This window comes from Nothoprocta perdicaria, unplaced genomic scaffold (genome assembly GCF_003342845.1).
Source record: "Nothoprocta perdicaria isolate Ctin4 unplaced genomic scaffold, notPer1 scaffold_86, whole genome shotgun sequence".
Classification (NCBI taxonomy): Eukaryota; Metazoa; Chordata; class Aves; order Tinamiformes; family Tinamidae; genus Nothoprocta; species Nothoprocta perdicaria.
The window spans coordinates 1,355,423-1,365,779 of NW_020456154.1; the positions used below are offsets into that span (position 1 = coordinate 1,355,423).

The window sequence follows — 10,357 nt, forward strand, 5'->3', positions numbered from 1 at the left end:
AGCTGATACCAATAAGTAGCAAATGGGTATCACAGAAGAAGTAAGAATAGAAGGAATTGATAAACGTTGGCTTGAGAGATAAAACAAGCATTGAAAAACCTTTTGATTTTTGGATGTTTTTCACTTGATCTGTTGATCTGTGATTTAAAGTTAATTTGAAATGTTTTATACCATTTATGTTTTAGTGGACTTAAAGTCAAATCCTTTTTTCATAACGTGTCAGATGATGATGAAAGGGGTTGGTCCGGAAAGCAGGTAATCTCCTTTCAAGTATAAAGAAAAATCCACAGGTGCAAGTCATGGGAGTGAAAAACTGCTCACCATAAAGTGGGTGACTGTCCACAACAGGATCTTGGCCCTGTCAGGGCTATGTGAGCTATAACTTTTTTTAATATTTTCTTGACAATGCATTCAGTGCATTGAGATAATTAAGATTTAAGGCACTCACTGCTCTTTCCCTTTTTTTCTGAGGCGGAAAGGGGGAGCACTGTCTTAAATCACCACTGCCCCATTTCAGGGCTCACCTGAGAGGAACGTTGAGTTCCTGTTCAAATGGGACAACACTGCCAAGTGCTTAATGCAGGCCTGCTGGTGGAATCAGCAGCAGAGGCATTTGCATAGCAGAAATAAGGTGATTTTCAGTGTAATTTATGTTACTTCAAAGGTAACATCTACGCCAAATTTAAGAAAGCTAGTCAGGAAAAAAAAATTAACCTGCATACTTACAGAGGCATATTTCTAGGTGTTTTATAATATCGGCCAAACCTTTTCAAGTCAACAGAGCCATGTATTTTAATGAAAGCTTCTGCCATGGCTTTCTCTTCTAATGAAATGCTGCTCCAGAGGAGTGTGGGCTGGTCACTCCCAAGCTTTGCCGCGACGATCTGAAGGCACAGGATAAATGCTGGGAAGCCACGTGCAGTGCAGCTCTGCTGCCCGACGCCCCTCCTGCAGTGCACCGGCCGCTCCGCTCCAYAGGCCCTGTGGCTTCTGTAAAACACTGGAGTCTCTTCTCAAATAGCAAAYCCTTAATTAGTTTGGAACTATATACTTCAGGATGCAGAGTTAATAAATACATCCTACCACTGAGTGAAATCCTAACCTTAACAGCTCCTATTGATCCCATCCATCCCAGAGTCCTGTCCCAGTGTTTCTTGGTTCTTCCTTCTCTCCTCTCTCCTTTACATCTCAGCTCTACTCCTTCTACCGGTATTTTTAGTTATTTTCCTCTGTTGGCTGCATGTGGCAAATATGATTAATCTCCACATCCAGCTATCCTTTTTCCAGATTGCTGAGAGGGCACTGACTCGAAGATTTTATCTCCCTTTATGTTGGCTCTAATGCTACCTACAAGTAGGCATTGCAGGCATGATGGGATTCGGACTCTCAAACTCTCAGCACACATTTTAGGGAAGCAGATGCTCCATATTTCTTTGCACTATAATACTCACTGTTCCAATAAGCATTTAATGCCTTATATGAGTATCTAGTTCACCATGAGAACATCAGACTTATCACTAGACTCAGCTAAAAAGGAAGCTACGGATCTAGTTCATTCCATTAAAGGTAAACACCCAAAGCAATACGGAAGCCCTGGGCATAAGAATGCCTCAGCTTTAAACTGGGGAGGCTGYTGCTGTCCCAGAGAATTCCTTAGAGAAACTGTGGATAAAAGGAAAGCAAAAGTAGCTCTGTTTCAGCTGCCCAAAATGGAACTTTATGCCTGTCAGCTCAAGAGCTCTCCCTCCGGGCTAGGCTGCTGTTTGCTAGTGGGCTGTGTAGTCTCCCTTGCCAGGATGCTGCCCTATTGAAATCTGCTTTTCCCTTGGTTTCCTCCTGCTACTCATGTGCTTTACTTTATAGGAATCCCCAGGGAATGCAAATGGAAAATCAGAAAGTAACCCTGAGGACTTTCATATCTACCCTTGGTGTTTCAAAGTCACTCCTAAGCACTCCCTTGTTTTTTTGATAAGCTAGAGGATTTCTTGACAGCCCAGCCTTGCTGTTAGCTGTCTGGCATTTCTGGGGTGGCTAAACTAATATTTCACAGCTCAATTGGGAAGACAGAATTTTTATTTTATCAATAAGGTGGTGTGCTAATGTATCAGTTCCTTTATTCTCTTTTCTTCCTCTAGAAAAGAAAGCCAACTGAACTGCAGTCCTCCAGAAGCTGAACTGCAGTCTTAGCCTACAGCAGAATCTCTCCCAAAACATGCAAAATATTCACTGTGTTTTCCTATTTACAGCCCATAGGATTTGCAGGATGAACCTTTTTTCGTGGCATAGTAGCTTCCACCTTCCATACTGGAAATGTTTAGAGACAGTTTCATAGTTTGAAATATTTCAAAATCTCTGCAGACCTACYTCATTTCCTAGCAGATACTTCATCAACCAAGTTTCTTCTCTTAATGCCATTAAGATGGGCCCATGCCCTAAACTGAAGAGTGTTTGCTTGTTTGTTTGTTTCCCTTTAAAGAAGACACTGGTGTTTTCTACTACTCTTCCTGGCCCTCCGCTCCCCACCTTCTGCCTTTTCTTGACCCATTAAGTCTATGCCAAATTAAGAATTAAACATTTTCTTTCCTAAGCCTTACCCATCTGTAGCTAAATTATCTTTGATTAGTAGATACCCAGATGACCACTTTTTACTGTTGTGATCTGATCTCTGATGTGTGGTTAATTCCTTACAGGGTCCCTGGGCTGTCCTGCTCTGTAGTTCAAGCAGGGCCAAAGCAGTTTCCATCCCAGGTGCCTGCAGGGAGCTTCCCTGGCTGGCGCTCCACTCTTTCTACCACATCTTGCTAGTGCTCGGGCACCCTGAACCAATAATTTATTTTATAAATCAGCCCTTTGGGCTTTCTTTTCCCACCTCCAAATCCCCAGAACATTTACCAAGAAGGGAAGGAGTAGAGACACCTGACATTTCTGGGCAGGCTCTCAAAGGAAAAGCTATTTAGCATTAACAGCCATTCTCCCGGCTGCATTTCCTATGTGTACATTTGCTACCTATTTTCCATTCCTCCTCCAATTCCAAGTCTCTTCCTCGGTACCTCCATGGTGGAGCACGGCCGCAGGGCACTGCCCTTTCCCGATTAGGGGCACAGCGGGAGGGGAGGCCGAGCGCGTGGGCCCCTCCAGGCACTGCTGCCGTAAAAAGTCTGGATCAAGTTCTTGTTGGGCAAACATCCACAGTGCGAATGTTTGYTTGCCAAAAAAATCGGCTCTAAAAGAACCACAGTCACTGGAAAGTAACATTTCCTTCCTCCTCTTGGCTGCATAACACTTCCCTCTGCCCATGCTTTGGGAGCAGCGTCTGCTTACACAAAACTTCCCCAAGAATTCGGGAAAAGGACAGTGGAAACGGCAGTGAAATTGTAGCCAAATCATACATGGGAGGAAAAGAGGGAATTTCTTAACACATTACGAGAATGTGTCACATTACACATTACACTTAACACATTAAGACCTGCAAAGTAAATAGCAGGTCAGCAAAAAGTCCAGCACAGTAAAGCAGAGGGTTGGAATTATCTATACATCACCCCTATCATAGATCCTAGGTAGGACTAGGATGCCCATTTTATGAAGTACAGTACAAACTGATTAAAAAAAAAAAAAAGTTTAGCTTTTGCTTTCATACSTTTTGTTTCTACACTAAGACAGACCACAATAAATGGTGAGATAAACAGGGGAGGTGGCAATGTTTAGATATTTATCGCTCCTGCCAGAACCACAGAGGATTCGACATAAAATAAATGCTGCAGTTGTGCTGTCTAGTGATATATGGATGAAATAACAGAACTATTCTGTCTGCCAAGCTGCAATCTGGCTGCCAAACCTTTGAGCTTTACCATGAGAAAAGCTGCTTTCCCTAACCTTGTTTCCTCATCCTTGTAATTTGCAGTTAGCCTCTGAAATAAAGTTTTAGTGATGCAAACATCAATGATTTCTGCAGGTTAACGAAAGGTTACCTTCCTACATATTGCAAAGGACATTTTGCCAGTTTTCTCTGATTTAATTAAGTAGCTAGTATCGAATATGGGTATTTGGGAGGGAAAATAGAAATACCTCCTGTGAGCAAGCTATTCCTCTCACAGAGGTTCCTGCATATTCCTCAGACCAGCGATTGTGCATCAGTTTATTCTCCTTGGACAGTATTTTAAAGACAGGAACAAAAAGGGCACTAATACTGAATAGCAGGAGAGTATTTAGGGAGTATTCTCTGTTCAGAGACAGAGCCTTCTAAAACACCCTGGATTATATGTATATCTCCCAATATTTAAAAAAACTGCAAGTTTAAAGTCAGTAAGTTACAGGGTTTCAGCTGGGTATGTATGCTGCTACAAGGGCACACAACACCTTGTGCTGAATCGCTGTAGTTTTCGCTTTGCTCACCCTCCAATTCTGGTGGATTACTGCTGGAATGTTTTAGAGCCGCAGTGTTAGACACCAGCAGGATGGTGCAGCAAGTCTCCTCCTGCAGGAACTGGAAACTGTAGTCAGGTGCAGTGATCAGTGATTGAAAGAGTTCAACTTGTTTATCAATGACCTGGACGAGGGCACGGARTGCACCCTKAGCAAGTTTGCAGAYGACACCAAGCTGGGTGGAGTGGYCGACACTCYGGAGGGCTGTGCTGCCATCCAGAGGGACMTGGACAGGCTGGAGAGTTGGGCAGAGAGGAACCTCCTGAGGTTCAATAAGGACAAGTGCAGGGTCCTGCACCTGGGGAGGAATAACCCCAGGCATCAGGACAGATTAGGGGTYGACCTGCTGGAAAGCAGCTCCACRGAGAGGGACCTGGGAGTCCTGGTTGACACCAAGTTAACCATGAGTSAGCAGTGTGCCCTCGTGGCCAAGAAGGCCAATGGSATCCTGGCCTGCATCAGGAGGAGTGTTGCCAGCAGGKCAAGGGAGGTGATTCTGCCCCTCTACTCAGCTCTGGTGAGGCCGCAYCTGGAGTACTGTGTGCAGTTCTGGGCACCCCAGTATAGDARGGACGTGGAGCTTCTGGAGAGGGTCCAGAGAAGGGCAACCAGGATGATTAAGGGAATGGAACATCTCTCGTATGAAGAGAGGCTGAGCGAGCTGGGCCTGTTTTCTCTGGAGAAGAGACTGCTCAGAGGGGATATGATTAATATGTATAAGTTCAGGAAGGGAGAATGCAGGGAGGAAGGGGACAAGCTGTTCTCACTGGTGGCCAGCGATAGGATGAGGGGTAATGGCCACAAGCTGAAGCACAGGAAGTTCCGTCTCCAGGTGAGGAGCAACTTCTTTACTGTTAGGGTGACAGAKCAGTGGAACAGGCTGCCCAGGGAGGCTGTGGAGTCTCCTTCTCTGGAGGTCTTCAAAACCCGCCTGGATGCCACCCTGTGCCACATGCTGTAGGTGTGCCTGCTTGAGCAGGAAGGTTGGACTAGATGATCTGTAGAGGTCCCTTCCAACCTTAAATATTCTCTGAATCTGTGAATCTGTGAGTTGGAAGATCCTGGAGACAGGGCAGCACGTTGCTCAACCTGAGCATCCAAGTGGAGTGGTTATGCAAAGATGCATTACATTGTAGTGGCCTTTTTTTTTTCTTTTGCTACTAAATAGGTCTTCGAGTCCTAGAACAAGCTCAAGGTGCCAAGCATAACGATCCAGGCTAATTAAGGGACAAAACCGAGCACCTTTCTGCAATTAAATTTGCTGGGAACAGGAGCAACTATTGCTCGAGGCAATAGGTCTCCTTGCAAGTTTGGTCACACACCAAACTCAGGCCGCGCTGGCGGGAGCGGCTGTGCCCCATCCGCTGTCCCTGCGCGCTCAGASCCACTCCCTGGCGCGTGGTGCTCGCGCAGGGGGCGGCGGGGACGGCAGCAAAGCCCAGCGGGGACGGGGCGCAGGCGCTTTGGTGCCAGCCTGTTTGTTTCAGTCCCTGCCCCCACGCTTCCTTAAACGCAGGCGTGGGGACAACGTGCAGGAGACACAGCAAGGGACAGGCTGGCAAAAGCCCTGAGGCTTTTGGGGCTCAGGCGTGGGGCAGGCTGGGACTCCGCAGCTCAGGGGGCAGCCGGCTGCCCCTTCCTCCTCCTCTGGGTGCGGGCAGCAGCAGCAGGGCCRCGGGATCCTGCCGGCCCTGCGCGTGGCCTCCCGCAGGGAACAAGGCTGCCTTCCCGCACGGACRGCTAATGGCACGGGCAGGGCTAAACCGCCATCGCCATCCTTGAACCCATCCCTATCCTCAACCTAAACCGTGAGCTCCAACATCAACCCCAAACCCCAATGCAACCTCAACGCCAACTCCAATCCCAATCCCAGCCTCCCCCCCAATCCCAACCCCAAACTCACCTCCAGGCGCAATCCCAACCTCAATCCCAACCTCAATCCCCAACCYCAAACTCAACCTCAAACCTAAACCCAATCTCAAGACCAACCCAACCCCAGGCCCATGCCCAGTGTCAAACCCAAGGCCAAGCCCAACCCTAAGGCCAAGGCCAAGCTCAACCTCAACCTCAACCTCAACTTCAACTTCAACTTCAACCCCAACCCCAACCCCAACTCACTCCCCAATTCCAGCCCCATCAACCCTAAACTCAACCTCAAACCTAACCCCAATCTCAGTCCCAATCCCAATCTCAATCCCAAAGCCAATCCCAAACCCAACCCCCTTCCTACGCTTCAAGCCCCGCCCCTCCACCCGCCCAACCGCCACTTCCCCCTCAAGCCACGCCCCCAGCCGGGCATTCCCGGCGCTAATTGATGACATCACACACTCCCTCGCCCTTACAGGCGGAGCCGCGGGTGGCTACGTCACTCCGCGCGCGACCGCTCGGCCCGGCGGCACGTGCGGCGCCCCCTCCCTCCGCGCGCGCCCCCCCCCGCCCCGCGCCGCCATGAGCTGCCCGGTCACGTGCGCCGCCTGGGTGCGCCGCGGCGTTGCCAAGGAGACGCCGGACAAGGTGGGGGGGGGGCGGGGGGACCCCAACGGTGTCGCCGCCGCGCCCGTGTGCGTGTCCGTGTGCGTGTCCGTGTGCGTGTCCCCGCGTGTCCCCTCACGCGCCCGTGTCCCCGCAGGTGCGGCTCGGCGCGGAGGAGCTGAGGCGGCTCATCGGCGAGGCGCGCGGCGCGCTGCGGTGAGCGGGGCGCCGGGCCGGGGGCGGTGGGCCGTGCCGGGGGGCGAGGCCGCAATGGCGGCGGCGGGCGCCCGTGGACGCTGCCCACCGCGCGGAGCCGCGGCCCTGCCACGCGTTAAATGCCTTGTCCCACGTTTATTTTTCTCCTTTTTGTGGTTTCAAAATCGTCGTAAATGTTTGGGAGACTCTCGTCTTTACTCTCATTTCTTAACAAACGTTATTTCACCTTCCTGCTGGCTGCAGTGCTGCTTAGTTCTCTTTACACGGGCATGCGTCTGCTTTCTGCGTGGAGGCGCTTCTCTTGAAGCGTCAAAAATACCAAAAACCACCCCAGATTTTCCTGCAACAATCATGCCGTGGTAATTTGGTGTGTGATGTTTATTTCCCTTAAAAATTCRGAGATCGACCTGTAGCAACTAAAAGTTTTGTGACCTCTCTGCAAATTCCCAGGCAGCAGCAAGCCAGGAGGCTCTCATAATCTTTAATGTGTCAGAGATGGGTAAACAGGCATTCTAAATCTGAATCTGACTTGTGCTGTTTGCATAGGAATAAATAAATAAATAAATAAATACCCATCTCATAGTAAGTACAAAAAAAAAATACAAGATGTCAAAGATTATGAGAGCCTCTTGGCTTGCTGCTGCCTGGGAATTTGCAAAGAGAAGGGCAGGATACTCACCAGGAAGGAGCTGCTGTGAAATTCCTGTGGGACCTCTGGGGTGTCCGTTAGGTCCTTGAGCCACGTTTGCTGCATRCCTTCCTCTGTTCAATTCCATGCAGGTGTCAGCAGGGCCTGAATCATTGCCGCGAAAGTTCAGAATTCCTTAGATGTTACCTAGTTTTTATAAGTTGTTTGCRAGATGGCCTTACCTAATGAAGTTGGTGCCTTATTTTCTTTTAGTAAAAAACGGTAACTGGATCCATTAGGATGCCCAAAAGTGTTTGTGATAGTTAGATTTATAGGTGTATAATTTTAACAAGTATGGTTTGAGGTGGGAAAGCATTGCTAAATAAAAAAAAAAGCAAAATAATAATAAAAAGTAARTAAAAAACRTAAAGYAGGGTGAAGGGTTTTTAGTTCTTGAGATGTATAAGGGAAATAAGGTTTAAAATCCCTGCAGACCTCCAAGATTCATCACAAATAATAGGAGAAGTGAGGAAGGGAGGAAAGGAAGGAATTGGACATATGAGAACTCACTGAGGAAAAAGGCAAAATAACTTTTTCAACGAGGAAGGAGACTAAGAATTGGATTTAGATGCATTAGCTCTGTCAAGAAGCCTGAGAATAATGGTGCTTATTTTGGGAAAAGCTGGTAAGTGACTGGAGGGAATAGACTGCATGTGAACACTCATGTGAAAAGAATATGTCAGAATCTCATTGCCCATCCCCTGTTTCCTGGAAGAATTGTAAATGTCCGTGTCTCTCCCCGGGAATGCCTGCCTTCAAACAGGGAGGATGCTGATGGCAGCGATGAAGAAGAGCAAGGCCAGGGGGCCGACAGCATGGATATTGCTGCTGCTGCTGGCAGAACGGAGTCCTCTCCTAAAAACGAAGACCAGGAGGAAACCACTGAAAAGCTGAGTGATGATGAGCTGGCTGAATATGAATTGGACAAATACGATGAAGAGGAAGACACAGGTAGCAACAGAAATGTAGATATCAAATAAATAGTGTGGGTGACCATTTTCTGTGTTGTTTTGTTCTTGGAGTACTTAAGTATCCTAAAACTGCAGTACTTTGACTGAAATGTGGGCAACGGGCATTTTGATTTACTCGGTTGTCCTGGTTCCAGAAGACATTGTATGAGTGAAACAATTCAGTGTCCCTTCCTCCGTAAGGAATAGGCACTAAAASAGAGCAGAGCTGGAACGGCTGTCAGGGCCCCTGTCGTAGTGCTGGGGCAAAGCAGCAGCYGGAGTCTCGGAAAGCAAGAAGCAGCCGAGCTCTCTGAGGCTCTTCTTAGATTTTGAAACTGGATTTCTGATGGAGCCTGCTCCAGGTGTTTGGCAATAACTGGAGTTACCAAGTCATTGGTACAGTGCTTCTAAGGCTTCAGTTATCGTTGATCAGGATAAAAAAAAGTTGTGTCTGTATCTAGATGATACGAAGCTTGGAGAGACTTTTGCTGGTCTGGCAGTGTATGGGAGCAATGAGCATGATCCTTACATCACCCTAAAATCCACTGTAAGTACTTTAAAAATGAATGTCTTGAACAAACTTGAATGAACTTAGAATTCTGTTAAACTTTCACTGGTGCCAGGTTGTCTTACAGTCTGTAGATGTCTTTGCTCCATTCCAAGTTTGTCAGTCTTTTTGGCAACGTTTTCTAAAAAGAAATTCTAAAAACAGATTTTTTTTTTTTTCCATAAAATTGTTTTGTGCAATCCCTTTTGTATGTGCTAATTAATACATTGCATTGATAGATAGAACTCTAGCAATAGTGTATATATGAAGGATAGTTTTTGTATAACACTGCTGAGTTTTATATGTAATTCTTAGGTTTCAACCAGTAGAAATTCCATGAATGCCATCTGTTCATCACTAACAGTGAAAATGAGATGAGAAACTACGTGTGTTCTGGTGCAGCTGAATGCCCAGTATAGCTGCAGGCAGTACTTTTCTGGGAATGTTTTCCAGAAAGTGGACAATACTTGAGTGCTGTTGGAATTACTTGGTGGATGTGAGGAACAGCTACAATATGCTTATTGTGTAAAACATTGTTGCACTTCTTTGTAAAGTTCAAGGCTTGGGAGCTTAGGGGAAATAAGCGACGTGTGTGGGCTCCTCATGGTGATTGTGGTTTCAGCCATGTGTTGCATCCTAGAGGCTGAAGAGGTGATTTTATATTTGGAATTTTAAGATCTCCATAAACCCACCTCAGYCTACCTAGACACTCCTTCAGTCTACATAGAAACTCTCCAAATGTCCCATGATGGATTCTGGCTCCTGCCTTTCTTATTTACCACTGTAAGAAGGTCAGGGCAGAGCAGGGCATTGGGTTTTGAGAGTTTTCAGCTGTGATTAAAAATTAYTACCAATTAAGGCTTTTGTACATATATAGTTTGGTGTATGACTTCTAACACCCATGGTCATCTCCTTGCTGTTTCAGGATCAGTATGAACAGGAGGACTTTGTGATTAAGTCCAGTGACAATCTGGTACTTTGTGGCAGAGTTGATAAAGATTACTGTAGTTTAGAGGTTCATGGTAAGTAATGGGGCAGATGATACAGTGAAGCAGAGAAATA

General features: G+C 47.0%; 1 protein-coding gene across 1 annotated transcript in view; it reads left to right on the forward strand.

Moving 5' to 3' along the window:
• The first annotated feature begins 6,870 nt into the window (after nucleotides 1-6,870).
• Nucleotides 6,871-10,357, forward strand: part of PWP1 (PWP1 homolog, endonuclein) — a 14,298-nt gene continuing 10,811 nt past the window's right edge. Inside the window, exons 1-5 of the mRNA XM_026052236.1 lie at nucleotides 6,871-6,936; nucleotides 7,052-7,110; nucleotides 8,562-8,749; nucleotides 9,210-9,295; nucleotides 10,221-10,317. Of these exons, the coding sequence (XP_025908021.1) occupies nucleotides 6,871-6,936; nucleotides 7,052-7,110; nucleotides 8,562-8,749; nucleotides 9,210-9,295; nucleotides 10,221-10,317 (496 nt within the window). The remainder of the gene's footprint in view (nucleotides 6,937-7,051; nucleotides 7,111-8,561; nucleotides 8,750-9,209; nucleotides 9,296-10,220; nucleotides 10,318-10,357) is intronic.